The sequence below is a fragment of the Herpailurus yagouaroundi genome, unplaced genomic scaffold (genome assembly GCF_014898765.1).
Source record: "Herpailurus yagouaroundi ecotype Mexico unplaced genomic scaffold, PumYag 203, whole genome shotgun sequence".
NCBI classification, from domain to species: Eukaryota; Metazoa; Chordata; class Mammalia; order Carnivora; family Felidae; genus Herpailurus; species Herpailurus yagouaroundi.
The window spans coordinates 11,075,631-11,096,194 of NW_024412434.1; the positions used below are offsets into that span (position 1 = coordinate 11,075,631).

The 20,564-nt window shown below is 41.9% G+C and overlaps 1 protein-coding gene across 2 annotated transcripts in view; it reads left to right on the forward strand.

The window, feature by feature from the left end:
• The window catches only part of PRTFDC1 (phosphoribosyl transferase domain containing 1), a 102,975-nt gene that overhangs the window by 6,555 nt on the left and 75,856 nt on the right, over nucleotides 1-20,564 (forward strand). For both annotated transcript variants that reach the window (XM_040451192.1, XM_040451191.1), the window contains exons 2-3: nucleotides 3,848-3,954; nucleotides 10,746-10,929. In XM_040451192.1, the coding sequence (XP_040307126.1) occupies nucleotides 3,848-3,954; nucleotides 10,746-10,929 (291 nt within the window). The remainder of the gene's footprint in view (nucleotides 1-3,847; nucleotides 3,955-10,745; nucleotides 10,930-20,564) is intronic.

Here is a 20,564-nt window from a genome sequence, read left to right on the forward strand (position 1 = left end):
TTCTTCTTCTTCTTCTTCTTCTTCTTCTTCTTCTTCTTCTTCTCCTCTTTCTTCTTCTCCTTCTTCTTCTTAAGTAGGCTTCAGGCCCAGCACAGAGTTTACTTCAGGGCTTGAACTCACAATCCTGATATCAGGACCTGAGCTGAGATCAAAAGTTGGATGCTGAACTGACTGAGCCACCCAGGCACCCCTTTTTTGATCTTTTTGGTATCATTTATTAGGCACTTATTCACCAGGAAATGTCCTAGGAACTCTAAGATCTGTTCTATCTTTCTTTCTCTCTCTCTCTTTTGTTTTTCTTTATTTGTTTTAAACAATAGACATGTATTTCTCATAGTTCTGGAGGCTACAAGTCCAACATCAAGGTGCTGCCTGATTTCATTCCTGGTTAAGCCAGTCTTGCTGACTTGTATGTGGCTGCCTTCCTATTCATCTCTTTGTGTCCACACATGGCAGAGAGAGAGAGGTAGAGGGAGGGTGGGAGGGAGAGAGAGAAAAAAAACAGAGAAGAAGATCACTAGAGATCTCATTATTTTTCTCTTATAAGAGCACTGATTCCATCACAAAGGCTCCACCCTCATGACCTAATGGCTTCCAAAAGGCCCCACCTCCTAATGTCATCGTAATGCTTCAACATATGACTTTTAGGGGGGCATAATTCAGTCCATCGTATCGTAGAGGCAGCTTCTTTGCAGTAACCTTCCAATGGGGTTGTTCCTACCTGCTTTGGAGACTCTCCGTTCTCTGTTAATCCTCACCCCAGCCCTGTCCAGAGGTTTTATTGTGTCTTATTTAAAGGAAGCGGCAACAGAGTCTCAGACAGGGTGAGTACTTTCTCTAGCATCACAGCCGAGTAAGCGTCAGAGCTAAGGTCTAGAACACAGAGAGGAATGTAGGCTCTGAGATGCAGCCAGAGCAGGGGGCAGTAAAGGATTTGCATGGTCGGAAGAATGGGCTCCGAAGACCACTAGTGAATGATGCCACCACCTGGAAGGGCTCCAGGGAGTGGAGTGGGTAAGCGTGTGTGGTCTGGAAGGGGAGCCGGAAAATGCCGTGCACTTGAATGATCACCCTGGGGCCTCATGCTGGTTGGGGTTCTTACCTGGCCTTTACTGTGGCTTGCCAGAGGATCTTCTGGAGGCTCCTCACATACAGCTAGTGTTTAGGCTCTGACAGGGGCCTGTGGTGTTAGTGGTTACAGCAGGCCCAGGGAGTTCTCAGGGCTGGAAAACAGAGCTGCTCTGTGCAAATTCAACAGTTGCACGCAGCCAATTTGCTGATAGAAGCAGAGCAAATGTGATACTTTTCAAATATGCAGATGACACACACCATTTGGCTAACAATCTGCCGGTGGTAGATGTGAATTCCCAGAGCCTTGAATAGCGGTGCTCTGTATTACAAGGAGACAAACCAAGACAAATCAGTTTGGGCTGGAGCTCAGGTAGGATTGGGTAGTCTGCGGGTGGAGAATGTGTCATTCGTTAACTCGTTGAACATTTTTGAGCACGTACTATATTCCAGATCCGTGTCCTGAGCACTGGGGTGTCAACAGTGAATCAGACAGAGTCTCTGTCAGAAGGCACTAACGTTCTAGTCGGGGGAGATAAGACAGAACACAGAGAGACATCCATGTGTCACATCCAGTGGGAATATGTGCTGTGAAGGAAAGTAAAGCTGGGTAAAAGGGATACAGCGATGAGTAGGAAGGAAGGGGGTGCTATTTTATGTAGGTGATCGGGTAAGGCCTCTCTGTGAAGGTGACATTTAAATGGAGACTGGAAGGAAGTGAAGTGTAAACCATGTAGAAATCTGGGGGAAGAGTACTGTAGGCAAGAGAAATAGCAGGTGTTGGTGCAGGAGCATGCTTGGCATTTTCAAGGATCAGCAAGAAGAATGCGGCTGAAGCAGAGTGAAGGAGGAAGGGAATCCCTGCAGACGAGTCAGAGAGGTAGCTCCTGTGGGCCACAGTGAAGACTCTGGATTGTGCTCAGAGGGAAATGGGAAGCCCTTGGGAGATTAGCAGGAGACAGCCATGATATGATGTGCCTTTTTATTTTTTTTTAACTTTTTTTTTCAACGTTTATTTATTTTGGGGACAGAGAGAGACAGAGCATGAACGGGGGAGGGGCAGAGAGAGAGGGAGACACAGAATCGGAAACCGGCTCCAGGCTCCGAGCCGCCAGCCCAGAGCCCGACGCGGGGCTCGAACTCACGGACCGTGAGATCGTGACCTGGCTGAAGTCGGACGCTCAACCGACTGCGCCACCCAGGCGCCCCATGATGTGCCTTTTTAAATGAGTGCTGCAGCTGCCCTGTTGGAATGGGGTGGAGGTGCCAACGTGGAAGCAGGGAGGCAAGCCTAACAACTATGGCAATGGTCCCGGAGAAATGATGGTGGCATGGACCGGGAGGCAGCAGTCGGGATGCTGAGAGCTGGTCTTGGTTGAATTTTGAAGGAATTGATCATGGGATTTGCTAACGGGTTTCGTGAGGGAACGAAAGAAAGAAGCCAACAACAACTCCAACATTTCGACCTGAGCAAGTAGAAAAATAAGTTGTCCTTTGCTAAGATAGGGAAGGGATAAATTTGGAAGGAAATGCCATGAGTTTGGTTTGGCTGGCATTCCTGAACCCAGAACTGGAGTGGGAGTGGGTGGGGGCTGGACCATAAGTTGCCCTTTCAAAACCTGAGCTAAGATTTTGAGTCTTGGATGAGGAGGATGGAAAGTAGGGGGGCATCCCAGCATTAAATGAAGTAAATGAGTTCTATAACAGGTAAGACTGAGTGAGTCAGAGGCTAGAAGAGGCAGGAGTCTTCTCAAGGAGCCTGAATGAGAGCCTTTAAAAAGACAGAGAGCTACAAGGAGCCCATTTACAAAGAGTTTGGGAGGAAAAATCAGAGAGCAGGCACAGTCAGCAAGGCTTCCAGAAGGAAGTGGGGCCTGACCTGAGCTTCTGTGGAGGAGGCTGAGCTTGAGATACAGAGGAAGAGGGGGAAAGAAAGGGGCATGCGGGTGCAAGACAGACACATGCACAGAACCCAGAGAGCTGCGAAGGGTCACAACTTGATAGAAGACCACTCTGAGGATGGGAAGGCGATGGTTTCAGGCATTGGGCTGGGAAATTAGGATGGCTGTGCATTATGAAAGCTTAAAGCTGAAGAGAGGAGTCTGACAGAAACGTGCAGGAGTCATTAAAGAATACGAACCTGCAATACAGCTATGGAATGAGTTGAGTGCTAACACGTCCCTGTTGCATCCTTTCTCGATGATCTGAAAGTAACAGTAACTCACTCTTCACCTTCATTTTCTCTCCCACATCTTCACTTTTCTAACCATACAAGTTGCACAACCAGTGCTCAGCAAGAGTGGGATTTGCTGGCACTCTGTCCACTACATGAATAGGCAGTTTCTGGAGCAGTTTTTCCCGCTAGGACCGGCTGGAGTTCCATATTAATATAATTATGAACATAGTGTTACTTATAGTCATATACGATGTAACGTAGACATAAATTATGTATTTACACATATCCGCTCTTACAAACACTGCTATCAGGTGAGCCGTAAGACAGTAAGTTGATATTTCGTCGTATAACCCGCCAAAAGTTAGGAATGGAATTCTCCGTTCATTTCAGGACTAGATTCTTTATCGGTTTTCGTGAAACAAATTTCCCACTGATCTTTTCATAGGTTGACAGAATGTAATTTAATGTCATATTGATCGTCAGACCTTTTCTCTGTTTTCAATATTATTCTTTTTGTTCCAAATGATCCTCTTTTTTGTTTATTTATGCTTTAAAAATAAATTTCAATGAAAAATATTGTAACTGAAGTAATTTGATTTGCAGATTACGGATGACTGGCCAGGATATGACTTGAATTTATTCACGTATCCACAGCACTATTATGGAGATTTGGAGTATGTCCTCATACCTCATGGCATCGTTGTGGACAGGTGAGTGTTATTTCTTGGCGTCAGTCTTGGTCCTGTGCTGGCTGGCCCTCTCTTGTGTGAATCATACAATACACTTTACACCCCTCCTCCTGAGTCTCTCTCACATAGAGGCAGACAGAGCTTTTATAGGACAGAGCATTTGGAATAAAATGAATCTCTACTTTGACTGAACTGTTTACCTGGACATTTCAGGGGAAATGGTAAGAATATATATATTATAAGTAGCAGCCTCAAAATAACAATGCCTTGTGCAAACTGGTAACAAAAAAAAAAGGATTAGGGAAAGCATTGCTCTTTTGGGGGGAGGGGAAGCATTGCTCTTTACCTGAGGACCTCTGTCTTACATTTTGTCACAGACTCTTGAGTTAACCTGGAATAATTAACAGGTGAACTTTGCCTTCGTAGGACACACCCGTAAAGCCCAGGCTTTTCCTGCAGCTAGCATTTAGCTGGGATCAGGCAACGTATCACAGATCAGCCAGTCTGTGCACGATTATGTTTTCCAGGCAGTGGTAATATTTTGGGAATAGGAATATTTTCAGCTTAAAAATATCTGCACAGCACTATTTCTAGAATACTATTTCCAGTTCTTTCTGACCATCCTGTGTAGATATTCTTTAGCCCCTTCCTAGCCAGTTGCTTTTCCAAAAGACAACATTTTCTCTCCTGTTCTAAGCTCCTAAGTCACCATTTGTTTCTTGGTTTTCAGAGAGCCTCCTCCACTTGAGTCTGCCGTAAGCATCAGGATTTAAAGGTCATATACCCCGTTTCACAGAACCGCTTAATGCCCAAGCTATTACCTTTCCATGTACCTCTCATTTCTTGTGCAAAGATCAAATACATAAGCCTTCACATGTATATGGAAAGCAAGCCTCATAGATTTCACGGTGCACTCCCAGGAACACAGAGGTTCTTCAGACACCCAGAAATGGGGGTGGGAGAGGCACCAGGGAATAGTAGCAAATTGAAACTTTGGACTCCCCACCCCTTATTTTTCCTTAAACCAGAGTACTTTTGCCTCTATTTTAAAAAATCTGTTCTATTCTTCCGAGTTAATATTTAACTTTATGAAATAAGTCCTTAGCCAAAGTAAAGTATGAAAAACACAAGACAGTCACATTCCCAGGATATTATCTTTCCATCAATTCCTGTCTGTAAGCAAAGGAAATGTCATTCTTTTCTCCAAGATTTTTCCATTGGATAAGACCTGCATATTGCATGTTCTCTCAAACTATAGTATATTATTAAAATAAGGTCTAGTTTGGAGTTTCTTGTGGCCTAACATGGCTGTCTGTGGAATACAAGCCCCAGTCTTCAGAAGGAACAAAATGTTCTGTGATCAAATAAACTTGGGAAATTTTGCATCTCCCGAATGGCCAGATCTCCCTGATGGCAATTCACATTAAAGATATGGAAATTCCTGCAAAAAAAGAAAAAACAAAAGGGAAGGAAACTTGCTTGACTTTAACAATTACACCAACTTTTGTTGTGCAGTAAAACACTTGTATTCAGTTTCCCTCTTAACAATTCAGAGCCATTTTTCCCTTAACACGGGTTCGAGAACCCTCTGGTTTAAACAAATTCCTGCTTTTCCCACCTTAATTTTGTATCTTTAGTTAATTGCATCCTGATCTACTACAAGATTGAGTCCTGGTAAGGTTACTCAAAGCCAGTCCCCAGTACAGGAGACTTACCCAGTGAAGTCGTTAGATGCAATTTCTTGAGGCACCTGGGTGTCTCAGTCGGTTAAGCATCCAAGTCTTGGTTTTAGCTCAAGTCATGATCTTGTGGTTCATGGGATCAAGGCCCGCATCAGGCTCCCCACGGCGGTGCAGATCCTGCTTGGAATTCTCTCTCTCTCCTTCTCTTTCTGCCTTTCCCCAACTCTCTCTCTCTCTCTCTCTCTCTCTCTCTCTCTCTCAGAATAAATAAACTGAAAAAAAATCTTTTAAAAAAATGCATATTCTTACGTTTTATGTCTGGAAATTTTGCTTCAATGGTTGGGGGTGGAGCCCAGGAATGAATTCATTAAGATATAATTTACATATTGTAAAGTTTACCCATTGTAGATAAATGACTCAATGATGTTTAGTAATTTTTTATAGTTGGGCAAGCACAACTATCATTTTATAATATTTCTAGAATCCCCAAAAGTTTGTTGGCTGTCAATCCCCATTCCTACCTTCAGCATCAGGTGGTCACTAGTTGGATTTCTTTCTCTATAGATTTGTCTTTTCTGAACATTGCATATAAGTTAAATCATACAATACCTAATTATTGATTTACCAGTCGATAGTTATTTGGATTTCTAGTTTGGGGCTTCTAGGAACATGTATCTATGATCATTCACATGTAAGTTTTTGTGTGGATATATCTTTTCATTTCTCTTGGATAGATTCCTTGGAGTGGTATTCTGTGTTTGATAGTTAAGCTTGAGAAACTGCCACTTATTTCCAAAGTGACTGTACCATTTTACATTTCTACCAGCAAGGATGAGGGTTCCAGTTTCTCCACATAGTTGCCAACATTTAGTATTGCCTGTCCTTTTGACTATAGCCATTCTAGTGGATATATAAAACTATCTCATTGTGATTTTAATTTGCATTTTCCTAAGGATTCATGTGCTTGTTATTTATTTATTTATTTATTTATTTATTTATTTATTTATTTACTTTGGAGAGATGACTATTTAAGTCTTCTGCCATTTTTACACTGTGTGGGTTGTCTTCTGATTGGGTTGTAAGGGTTCTTTATATATTCTGGATACAAGTCCGTTAGCAGATATATGATTTTTGAATATCCTACCACCTTAGCCCGTGGCTTGTCTTCATTTTCTTATTCATATCTTCTGAGAAGAATGTTAAATTTTTTTTTTAACGTTTATTTATTTTTGAGACAGAGAGAGACAGAGCATGAACGGGGGAGGGTCAGAGAGAGAGGGAGACACAGAATCCGAAACAGGCTCCAGGCTCTGTGCTGACCCGCTCTGACCCTGACGTGGGGCTGGAACTCATGGAGTTCGAGATCATGACCCGAGCCGAAGTCGGCCGCCCAACCGACTGAGCCACCCAGGCGCCCCAATTGAGAAAAGAATGTTAGATGCAGTATTCTATAAGTGCCAGTTAGGTCTGGTTGATTTATGGTACTGTGTGGTTTAACTATATCCTTACTGGTTTTCTGACTGCTAGATCTATCAATTACTGAGAGAGGGGTATTGAGGTCTCCGACTGCAAGAGTGGATTCATCTATTTTTCATTGTAGTTCTGTCAGTGTTTGACATTCTGTTGTTGGATGCATGCACATTAAGGATTGCTATGCCTTCTTGGGGCGCCTGGGTGGCGCAGTCGGTTGGGCGTCCGACTTCAGCCAGGTCACGATCTCGCGGTCCGTGAGTTCGAGCCCCGCGTCGGGCTCTGGGCTGATGGCTCAGAGCCTGGAGCCTGTTTCTGATTCTGTGTCTCCCTCTCTCTCTGCCCCTCCCCCGTTCATGCTCTGTCTCTCTCTGTCCCAAAAATAAATAAAAACGTTGAAAAAAAAAATTAAAAAAAAAAAAAAAAGGATTGCTATGCCTTCTTGGAAAATTGACCTCTTTATTGTTGTATAATGCCCCTCTTTATTCCTGATAATCTCCTTGCTCTGAAATCTGCTTTATTTGAAATCAGTAAGTTGCTCCTGCTTTCTTTTGATTAATGTTAGTATAGTATGTCTCTCTCTATCTTTTTACTTTTCATTTATGAGTGTCTTCGTATTTATAGACAACATATGTTAGGGTCTTTTTTTTTTTAATCCACTCTCTAACAGTCTCTGTCTTTTTTTTTCAACGTTTATTGATTTTTGGGACAGAGAGAGACAGAGCATGAACGGGGGAGGGGCAGAGAGAGAGGGAGACACAGAATCGGAAACAGGCTCCAGGCTCTGAGCCATCCGCCCAGAGCCCGACGCGGGGCTCGAACTCCCGGACCGCGAGATCGTGACCTGGCTGAAGTCGGACGCCCAACCGACTGCGCCACCCAGGCGCCCCAGTCTCTGTCTTTTAACTGGTGTGTTTAGATCACTCACATTTAAAGTGATTATTGATATAGTTCGTTTAATATCCACCATATTTGTAATGATTTTCTGTTCACTGCCCTTGTTCTTGGTTTTTTTTGTTTTCATCTTCTACTCTGTGGAAACTGTCTCCCCCACAGTGTGTGGACTCTGATGACATGCAATTTATTTTTCTTGTTTTTACTTGTAAGTCTCACTTACTAAGCCTTAACCCCTGTGTCTGAATAGCTTAGTCTTCAGTCTAAGATTGGTTAGAGATTGTACTCAAATACCTCAAGCCAGTAAAGCTTCTGCTTTCTGCTGATGAATGTGTGTGGAGGCTGGCAAGTACATTCAAATTGCCAGCATTTTTCAAGTTTTCCCTGGTCCTTATTTTTCACCGTGCTTTCTTGTGCCTCTTCTGCCCATGCTTATAGGCTCCATCTTTCAGGAATGTATGGGTAGCCTGGTCCTATGCTTGTTTCTGCTGTGCTTATATATAGCTTCTGGTCAACTTGGGATATGTGAAGAGTTTATTGTCTACCCCTCTCCCATGACCCTAACCTTCCAAAACTCCCTATCAAATCCTTGACTAGACTAGTCTGCCAGTTAGTTGCTCAAAAAGGGAACTTTGGGGGCGCCTGGGTGGCGCAGTCGGTTGGGCGTCCAACTTCAGCCAGGTCACGATCTCGCGGTCTGTGAGTTCGAGCCCCGCGTCGGGCTCTGGGCTGATGGCTCAGAGCCTGGAGCCTATTTCTGATTCTGTGTCTCCCTCTCTCTCTGCCCCTCCCCCGTTCATGCTCTGTCTCTCTGTCCCAAAAATAAATAAAAAACGTTGAAAAAAAATTAAAAAAAAAAAAAAGGAAACTTTGTGATAATGGGGCCTTGGCTTTCTCTGTTCACATGCTACCAAGATGGCTGCACTAACTGATAATGCTCCCGGCCAGGTGAGCTCTCTCTGGCAGTGCCCCACCCTGACTGAACTACCTGGTTGAACAACAGAGCTAACGTGGGGCTCAGGGAGATGGGAACATTATTTCTACCCATTGTTCAATGTTTTCATGAATAAATGATTCTCAGTTTGTTATATGCCTCTAGTTAACTTCCAGAGTGGAGAAATGGTTGTTTTTGACAGTTTCATCCAGCTTCATAGTTGCTTTTTTGTAGAGAGGATGTGTTGACCACCTTACTCCATTATGCTGAAGACAAATGTCCCTTTGAATATCTGGCATGCTGATATACATTTTCTTGATGATCATATTTTGAGAAACATTGCCTGAAGCCTGGTTGCCATTTTATATGTATATGTGTGTACATATGTAAGCACACACACATACATATAAGTTATATAATATATACAATATATAATATATTAGATATGTAGAACATATGTAATGTAATGCTTTCTGCACACACACACATATATATGTGTGTATATTTATATATATATAATACACATATACACGTATATATATATATACACATATATATATACACATATATATATTCAGATCATTCAGTTAACTCATTTTATTTTATTTTTTTTTAATTTTTTTTAATGTTTATTATTTTTGAGAGAGAGACAGAGACAGAGACAGAGAGCAAGCAGGGGAGGGGCAGAGAGAGAGGGAGACACAGAATCGGAAGCAGGCTCCAGGCTCTGAGCCATCAGCCCAGAGCCTGACGCAGGGCTCGAACTCACAGACCGCGAGATCGTGACCTGAGCCGAAGGCAGCCGCTCAACCAACTGAGCCACCCAGGCGCCCCCAGTTAACTCATTTTAAATCTAATTCTGTCTGAAGTGTCAGTAGGAGTTTTTTGTTTGTTTGTTTTTTTGTTTTTTTTCAAGAGAGTGCACATGTGCATGAGAGTAGGGGAGGGGCAGAGAGAGAGGGAGAGAGAGAGAATCTCAAGCAGGCTCCACGCTCAGCACAGAGCCTGATGCAGGACTCAATCTCACAACCCTGAGATCATGGTCTGAGCCGAAATCAAGAGTCAGACACTTAACCGACTGAGCCAGCCGGGCACCCCAGGAATTTGTTTTTTTAATATGCATCTTAGATCCTGCCTCCATTCAAGGTTTTAATGTTGTATGCATGTATTGGTAATGGACTTATAGACATGAAACAATTAGAAAAAATACAGTAACCGTTCCAAATTAGGCATTGGGTGCCAGCCCAAGGCTGCATCACTGCATAGCTCCAGAGAAACCTCATTCACATGGTGCTCCATGGAAATGATGTCTACTGGAAATTGCACTCCCGGCACCCTTCACATAGGTAATGTGCCACCTTTGTGAAATAGGAGACAGATGTTATTCTTTTGTTAGTTTCCATGGGCTTGACTTTTCTTCCCGTGTCCTCTAGTGTTATAAGGTGGGTGAGTCATTCTCCATTTCCTCTCTCTCTGCTATAACATCACCAGATACTTTCACAGCATTGTTGTTAAGGTTATCAACCAGGCTCTGGAGTGATAAAATAATAGCATTCATGATCTTTGACATATATTTTACATCTTACTAATTTTTGTGACACAGAGAAGCAAAAATGTACTATTGATGATGCAGTTATTAGAAATGTGTTTTGAATACTCTCTCTTTGTCCAGCTTTCACAAAGCTTCTTTATCTGTAGCCTTCTGTCTCCCAACGTCTTCCACGTTCTCCTGCATAATCTAATGTGTGTAGTGCATCGTGCATTTTTTTTGAAAGGAACAAAAACACTCAGAAGTACTTATGCTTTAATATATCTTGTAATCCCTCTTTCAGAACTGAGCGGCTGGCTAAGGATATTATGAAAGACATAGGAAACTGTGACATTATGGTCCTGTGTGTGCTTAAAGGAGGTTACAAGTTCTGCGCGGATCTTGTAGAACATCTTAAGAACATCAGTAGAAATTCGGATCAATTTGTCTCTATGAAGGTTGATTTCATCAGATTGAAAAGTTACAAGGTAAGTTATTTATTCCATTTTCATTATACAATGTTTAGAATAGAGAATTTTCTAGAATAAAAGAATTGACAATGTGATGAAAATGAAGAATAATTTTTTTTTTAATTTGCTGTATGCAATCTGTAGTTCAAACAATAATGTCTGTGGGGAGAAAAACCCTCTTTCTGTTTTCACATATATGGAAAGTTGCTTGAGGAATGATTCATGGTTTCTTTTATGGTTATAAAGCTGAGTGGCCATTTCCTGGTGACTAGCCTCACAAGCGAGTGTGTTAACAATGAGTGTTAAGAAGGTCTGGTGAGCACTGACGTGTTTCCGCTCTGTATGTCACCGTTGATCCTGGAGTTCTGTGGGAGGGTGTCCAGCCGCAGAGAGGACAGTATTAGTACTTGGGTGACTGCAGTCATGGCCTGGAAGTGGAGAAGGGAAGTCTGTAGGGACAGTGGGTTACCAAGTGCAAGGAGACAAGATCAGAGAACCTCCAGCAGAAGGCCCCTCCACCAGTCTATCCTGGGCTCTCTTGGTCAGCACTGGACAGAACCAAGGGAGATTTTTCCCCAAAGGTGTCATCCCTTTCGTGTTCCTCCTTCTATGATGTTACCTTCTGTGATGCTTTTTGATTCAATGGATAGTAAATCACTAAAACCAGCCTACTATTGGGTCACCTGGTGGCTCACGCAGTTAAGCATCTGACTCTTGATTTCGTCTCAGGTCATGATCTCACAGTTCATGGGATTGAGCCCCGCATCAGGCTCTGTGCTGACAGTGTGTTCGAACCTGCTTGGGATTCTCTCTCTCTCCCTCTCTTTCTGCTTCTCTCCCCCACTCATTCTTTCTCTCTCTCTCTCTCTCTCTCTCTCTCTCAAAAATAAATAAATAAACTTAAAAAACTAGCCTACTATTTGATGATGAACTCTTGGAGTCAAAACCATGAAATTATTCTCATTGATTAAACTGGCTTGACACATTTTAATTCACTCTTCAAATTGGTTTTCTATTGCTGTGTGACAAATTCACTACAAACTTAGTGGCTTAAGCCAGTATGCATTTATCATCTCAGTTTCTCTAGGTCAGACACCGGGTGTGGGTTCTCTGCTCAAGAGTCTTTCCAAGTCCAAAGTCAAGATGGGGTGGGATCTCGGCTGAGGTTTGCAGATGAGTGACCTTTCCACAATCACTGGCTGTTGACAGAATTCAGTCTCCACTTCCCTGCTGACTCGAGGCTGGAGATGCTTTCAGCTCCTACAGGCTACTTTCGGGTCTTTGCCTCATAGTTTCTGGCACAGGAGAACCTTTCCATCTTTTGAGGGCCTGGCCCCTCTTTTAAAAGCTGACCTGATTAGGTCTGGTCTACCCACGATATGCTCCCTTTGAGGAACTCAAAGTCAACTAACTAATCCCCTAATCACAGGAATGCCTTCCCATGGTTACTAGTCTCACCCACACTCAGTGGAGGAAATGAGGCACAGTGTATACACCAGGGGACAGATAGGCATGTGTCTTGGGTTCTGCCCACCACTCTCTGTGATTCAGTTGCTTCAGCTCTTGAGCAGCTGGCAAATTGTTTCTCATTTCTTAAGACGCTCTGTATTCTCCCGATGACCTCTCAGGCCAGAATAAAGCGGTTTTTGAGGCGCCTGGGTGGCTCAGTCGGTTAAGCGTCCAACTCAGGCTCAGGTCATGATCTCATGGTTCCTGAGTTTGAGCTCCATGTTGGGGCTCTGTGCTGACAGCTCAGAACCTGGAGCCTGCTTTGGATTCTGTGTCTCCCTCTCTCTCTTCCCCTCCCCCACTCACACTCTGTCTCTCTCTTTCTCTCTCTCAAATGATAAAAATTAAAAAAAAAATAAAGCTGGTTTTTGCAGACATCTTAACCTTAAATGGTTGGTTTCATCTTCTCCTGGAAACCATTCCTTTAAGTTCCTTTCATCTTAGATGAAGTCACTGTGCTTCTTTGAAAAATTTTTTTTTCTCATTTACTTGGCTCTGATACTGTTTTTTTCCCGGGGAAAACAGGTTTTTAAGCTCTTTTAAAAACTTAAAGTCGATTTGTTGAGGTATAATTTATATGCAGGAGATTTTATCTGTTTGAGTTTACAGTTCTGTAAGTTTTGACAATTGCATACAGTCATGTAATTCGCCACAATCAAGACATAGGTCAATTCCTCACCGTAAAAAATGCTGTGTCCCTTTGTGACCAACTCTTTCCCCAGATCCTGGAAACCACTGATATAGGTTTTCTGTCCCGAGAGTTTTGCTCTTTCTGGAGTATCATATAATGTAATCATATACCACGTAGTCTTAGTAAATCGTAGCATATTTCATTTGAGATTCATCCATGTTGTTATGTATACCAGTAGTTTGTTTCTTCTTTTTTTTTTTTTTAATTTTTTTTTTTCCAACGTTTATTTATTTTTGGGACAGAGAGAGACAGAGCATGAACGGGGGAGGGGCAGAGAGAGAGGGAGGCACAGAATCGGAAACAGGCTCCGGGCTCTGAGCCATCAGCCCAGAGCCCGACGCGGGGCTCGAACTCCCGGACCGCGAGATCGTGACCTGGCTGAAGTCGGATGCTTAACCGACTGTGCCACCCAGGCGCCCCTGTTTCTTCTTATTGTCAATTATGGTTTCATTATATAGATACATCCTAGTTTTTTTTTTAATTTTTTTTTAACATATATTTATTTTTGAGACAGAGAGAGAGCATGAACAGGGGAGGGTCAGAGAAAGAGGGAGACACAGAATCCAAAACAGGCTCCAGGCTCTGAGCTGCCAGCACAGAGCCTGACGCGAGGCTCGAAACCACGGACCGTGAGATCATGACCTGAGCCGAAGTTGGACGCTCAACCGACTGAGCCACCCAGGTGCCCCGATACATCCTAGTTTTAAAATCACTTATCAGCTGAAGGATATTTGGTTTGTCTCCTTTTTGAGGTGATTATGAAAAAGCTGCTCTAAGTATTCACGAAGTTTTTGTCTGTACTTATATCTGCATTTCCCTGGAGATTCCTAAGTCGTATAGTAGTGTATATAAGAAATCGTAATGTATATAAGAAATCACCAAACCGTTTTTTAGATGGATTGAATAATTTTGCACCTTCACCTGCAGCAGATGAGAGTTCTAGTTGCTCCATATTTTCAACATGACTTGGTTTTGCAATGATTGTTTGCAATGATTATATATCATTGTGGTTTTAATTTGCATTTGTTTCTGTGGTGAAGTGTTTGTTCAAGTATATTTTCAAAAAATTGGGTATTTTGCTTTCTTATTATTAAGTTGAGAGTTCTTTATCTATTTTGGCCACAAGTCCATTATTAGGTACGTTGTTTCACATATATTTTCCAGCCAGTGGGTTGTTCTTCATTTTCATAACAGTGCTTTTGTTTTCAAAGAGCATAATTTAAACATTTCTACAAACTCCAATTTATCAGTTTTTTTCTTTTATGGATCATGCCTTTTGTGTATCTAAATAGTCTTTGCCTCGGGACGCCTGGATGGCTCAGTCAGTTGAGTGTCCAACTTCGGCTCAAGTCAGGATCTTACAGCTTGTGAGTTCGAGCCCCTCGTCAGGCTCTGTGCTGACAGCTCAGAGCCTGGAGCCTGCTTCAGATTCTGTGTCTCCCTCTCTGTCTGTCCCTAACCCACTCGTATTCTGTCTCTCTTTCAAAAATAAATAAACATTAAAACAATTTTTAAATTATCTTAGCTTCATTCAAGGTCACAATTTTCTGTTCTCTTTAAAAAGTTTCACAATTTTAGATTTAAATCTAGGTCTATGAGCCATGTGGTGTCAATTTATTAATAAGGCACTCTTTTTTTGCAAGTGACTATCCAGTTGTTTCAGGATCGTCTGATGAGAAGACTGTCTTCTCCAATTGTGTGAGACCTTTGCTCTTTCACTGAACACTTAACTGAATCAGTGTGGGTCTATTCTGGACACTGTATCTAGTTCTATTCATCTGAAGGCTTATCCTTTCGTCAATACCACACTGTTCCGATGACTGTGGCTAATTAGTCTGGATATCAGGTAGCATGTACTCTTCCAACTTTGTTCTTTTTCATAAGTGTTTTAGCTATTCTACTTCTTTGCCTTTCCATGGAAATTTTATTTTATTTTTTAAATATTTTTTTTTTATTTTGAGAGAGAGAGAGAGAGAGAGGGAGAGAGAGAGAGAGAGAGAGAGAGAGAGCACGTGAGTGGGAGAAGGGGCAGAGAGAGAAGAAAGACAATCCCAAGCAGGGCTTGATCGAACCCCACATGGGGCTCAGTCCCATGAACTGTGAGATCATGACCTGAACCAAAATCCAGAGTCGATGCTTAACCAACTGAGCCACCCAGGTGCCCATCCATATAAATTTGAAAATCATATTGTTGATTTCTACAAAGCAACCTGTTAAAATTTTTATTGGGATTGTTTTGAATTTATAGATCCATTTTTGGGAAAATTAACATCTCAACACTTTTTAGTCTTCCATCCATGAACAGGATATATTTCTTAATTTTTTAGGTGTTATTTTTAATATCCATTTGTCTAGTTTTCAGGAGTCAGATCTTAGACATCATTGGTTAGATTTACACCTAAATGTTTAAAATGTTTTTTGGTCCTATTATATTTGGTAAGTTTTCTTTGAATTTAAATTTCCAATTGTTTACTGTTAGTATATAGAAATACTACTGATTTTGTATATCAAATATTATGACTTTTCAAAACTCTTATTAGTTCTAATGGCTTTTTTATAGATTCTTTTGGAATTTCTATGTTGACAATAATTTTTTTCTGTGAACAGAGATGGTTTCACTGCCTCCTCTCTAATTTGTAGACTTTTTGTTTCTTTTTATTGCCTTATTGCAGTGGCTAGGACTTCCTGTACAATTCTGAATAGCAATGGTGAAGGAAAACATCTTTGCCTTGTTTTCAATCGGTAGGATATTGACTATTGCATCCCCCAATTTTTGATACATTGTTTTCATTTTCATTCAATTCAAACTATTTTCTAATTTCCTTTGTGACTTCCTCTTTCACTCATGAATTGTTTCTTGTTTAATTTCCAAATACTTGGGGATTTTCCGGAGATAGTTGTGTATGGTTTTCAGCTTAATTCTGTTGCAGCAACTATACTGTGGGTGATTTCAATTCTTTTACATTTGTTGAGGCTTGTTTTATGACCCAGAACGTGGTCAATCTTGCTGAAATTAACAGGGTTGTAATCCATGTGAGATTAAACAATATTGCTATCTCGCATTATCCATTTCTCTGAACATCTTATCCTTATTTGACCAATGTTTTAACCTAGAGGCACATATCTTAACACTTACGTGGCCTGTTAACTCATATGTATGTGATACTAGTTCAGAGCATTTGCATTTCTAAAACTCCAGTAGCGTTGTGGGCATTCTTGCCACATTTAGAAAGATATTTCCAAATCAATATATTTTTCCTAGCGATAGGGATGTGGCGGTTCCTGCCCAGGGTTCTGATGAAGGAGGAAAGCAATGGTTTTTTTACATTTTTACATTTTACATCTTCACCATCTTCATCCATTCTCACACACTGTGTATTTTAGTTTGCATCTCACATTTACATCCTGTAGGACCCTAGAATGATTGCCATGTTTCTTTTCTTACTAAATGTTCTTCTTCATATCTATCAACAAGGTGATACAGATATCTCCTGAGAAATTAACTCACATAAAATGTAAAAGCCTACCTGCTCACTCAGAGCAAGCTTTTCCCCTAATTAGCCTCAGAAATGGATGGAAAAACCATATTCATGGACTGAGGTGTGATATGAATGGTTTTCTGCACGTAAGCTGTCCCCATCCAGTGATGAATTAATTGCTGTGTCATGTTGGGCTTGAGCTGACCATCCCTGTTACATACTTGGGCTCTTTCAACATTCCTGAGGGCAGAGATGTATTTTTAAAGAAACCAAAGACTAATAAACACCACCAAATAAGGGGAACAGGACCAGTTCATTTTCCTCTGAGGGTATTTGGTGTTCTCACATACCTCTAAACCTGTTCGTAGGGAACAGACATCGTGAAAACATCTCAGCAGAAACAGTGACCACGAAAGTGTTCTTTTTATTCCTTTCGAAATTTCTGGAGGGAGAGCAGGACTTCGTAGAGTTCTGAGTGCTGGTCAAAAGCGTTGTGTAGTTTTACTTCCTTCTAGCCTCTTGCTCTGTGATTCTTTTTAGGTTGCTTATTTGGGGCAGAAAAGTTGAAAGTCCAGTTTGCTCAGAGGCAATGTTTCTTCTCCCTGTTATAACCATTGGCATTCAAAAGTCACTCGAGGGGCTCTCATTGTTTGATGCCCTCCACTCTTTGCTGAGGGACCTTCCTGAGGGGTGGATGTCTCCAAACATCTCAGATTCCAGGCAATCAGACTTGTGTTTGTTGTTACATGAAACTTTCCACAAGACATGGAATGAATTTGCGTGAATGATAGCAATCTAGCCAAAGATTATTTGGAAATTAGCATTAAGCTAATTCATTGGAGAGCAGGGCCAACATAGTCCTGTTCTTCAATGAAATGAGGAGCACTGGCAACCTCCATTCCTTAACAGTTCAAGTTTTTCCTTCCTTCCTCCCTCCCTTCGTTTTCTCCTTCTGTCCTTCCTTCTGTCTTTCCACCCAATGTTCATTCAGCACCTGCTATATGAATTTATTCTCTCATTGAATTCTGACTGCAGCCCTGCTGGGCATCTCTCATCTCTGCTTTTATTGATGAAGAAAGGGAGGCCCAGAGAGGTTCATTAACTCACGTAATGTTACACAGCCAGTAACTAGTACAGATGGCATCAGAGCCCAGGCCCTTTGGTCTTTCAAGCCTGCGCCCTTTGCAACTTATCAACATTTTCCACAAAATTTTCCAAGGTTTTCCACAAAACTTTGTTGTTTCATGAAATGTGAATATATTTGCTAACGTTTATGAAGGAGTTAGCTATATTTTTCTCCTAAAATATATGTCAGATCCATGCAAAGTATATGTATACAATTATAATCATTATGCAATAATGTGCCTTTAAGAAATGGGGGCCTCGCTTGGTACCATCCGGAAGTTGCATGGGAGAGAGAACTAATTACACGTATGACGTCCCATATGCACACAGGTGGCTATACTTTGTAGCTTGTCTTGTAAGATCAACAAAATTTGTGGAAGTATTCAGTGTTTATTTAATCAAGAATCAAATATCAATTATTTCTCACAAGAATTTATTCACCTCGAGGCCTAAGTTTTCAGCAGATCTAATCCAAGGATATACCACATCTTCACGAGTATCTATTTGTATTATACCACCACATGACACATTTGAAAAACATATTCTTTGTCTCAAAGTAATACGTTCAAGGAGGTTAACGACCAAACAGAGAGTTTGGGTGTGACAGTTTTACGGGCTAGGCAATCTGAAAATCCCCTTGTTACAACCACTTAAGAATGCTAAATGAGGGGTGCCTGGGTGGCTCAGTCGGTTGAGCTTTGGCTCAGATCACGATCTTGAGGTTTGTGAGTTCAAGCCCCGCATTGGGCTCTGTGCTAACAGCTCAGAGCCTGGAGCCTGCTTCAGATTCTCTGTCCCTGCCCCTCTCTGCACATCTCCGGCTTGCACTCTCTCTCTCTCTCTCTCTCTCCCTCTCAATAATAAATAAACATTAAAAACATAAATTTAAAAATGCTAGATGAAATATAATAATATATACTTTTTAAAGATTTTCAATGCGGGGCATGTGGTGGCTCAGTTAGTTGCGTGGCCAACATTGGCTCAGGTCATGATTTCCCCCTTTGTGAGTTCGATCCCTGCGTCGGGCCCTGTGCTGACAGCTCAGAGCCTGGAGCCTGCTTCACATTCTGTGTCTCCCTCTCTTTCCATCCCTCCCTTGCCCACACTCTGTCTCTGTCTCTCTCTCTCTCTCAAAATAAAGAAACATTAAAAAACATTTTTTTTTAAAACAAAGATTTTCAATGCTTCCTGTAGCTCACAAGAAGGTACAGGGCACCCAAGAGGCAGAAATGAAAAGTCTAAGAATCAAACCAGAGATGAACTGGGAGCTGGGGTGCTGGAAGAGGAGTTATCTCAGCATCTGATTTTCACACCCATGCAGAGACAGATGATAAAGCCTTGGACCAACATAAAGTGGGAAGTTGAATGAAACCCTCCAGCAAAACCACTGCCCTCAAAGGTGCATACCCTTGGCGAAAAAATCCATCCCTTTTTAAAATTTTTTATTTTGTTAACATTTGTTTATTTTTGAGAGACAGAGAGACAGAACACCAGCAGGGGAGGGGCAGAGAGAGAGGGAGACGCAGAATCCGAAGCGGGCTCCAGGTTCTGAGCTGTCAGTACAGAGCCTGACATGGGGCTCGAACCCACAAACCATGAGGTCATGACCTGAGCCGAAGTAGGATGCTTACCTGAGTGAGCCACCCAGGCACCCAGAATCCACCCTTTAGTAATGGGAGATCTGAAGAAACTAGCTTGTCTTTCTTGGCCTGGGCTGGAATGGTAAAGTAAAATGTCCTGTGGGAATTTTTCAGTTCAGATCTGTACCACATGTGAGTTAAAGGTTTTCATTTACTTTACCTGCATTGTCTGGGAAACTCCAGCCAGAGAATTTAATATTAAAATTGGTCCCAGACCGCAATGCCCCCAAGGTGCCTGGTAGATGCAAGCTGAAAACCTCAATGGAGGGAGTGCCTCAGCCTAGGTGGGATTCCTCCAGGTAAGCTGCACTTAACCTGCACAAACCCAAAACACAAAGGATAATAATCCACCACGGGCAAGGTCAGCTGGTAAAAATAAATAGCAGAAATAGGCACACAAACTGTCTGAAAGAGAAATATAAAATAATTATACTTAAGATGACTAAAGACGTAAATGAGGGGTGCCTGGGTAGCTCAGTTGGTTAAGTGTCGGACTTCAGCTCAGGTCTTGATCTCACGGTTCGTGGGTTCGAGCCCCATGTCTGGCTCTATGTTGACAGCTCGGAGCCTAGAGAGCTTGCCTTCGGTTCTGTGTCTTCCTCTCTCTCTGCCCCTCCCCTGCTCATGCTCTGTCTCTAAAAAAAAAAAAAAAAAAAAAAGACATAAATGAAAGGATTTAAAGAAAAGGTAAGACAGCATGAGAAGGAAAAAAAGAAATGAAGTAACAGAAGGTCTAACAGCGAAAGAGATTGTAACTGAATAAGATAGTAGCTCAGGTGACAAGAGAATGTTATTATGGATGTGAATTCTGAAGTGGAAGGTGGATCTGAAAATAATTAGCCAGAAGGTAGCATGGGCTAGAGATGGAATATAAGGAGAAGTTAAGAGACCTGAAAGAGTCAATTAAAAGACCCAAAATACATCACGTAGGAATTCCAGAAGGAAAGACTGTTCCTGAGACAGAATTGAGTAGAGGGAATTTCCGATAAGATAATGCCTAATCTTATTCTAGAGCCGTGAAGGAACGTGTCTGTTCAGATGTAGGAAGCACCAGGAGACCACACCTAGCATGCCTAAGTGAAACTGAGAAGCAAAGCACAGGAGACAAAGAATAGATTGTAAAAGCAACTGAAGAGCAAAGAGAAACTGTCACCAAAGGAATCACCACTGTCAGATCAACAGACTTCTCAAAGGCAACAGCAGAAATCG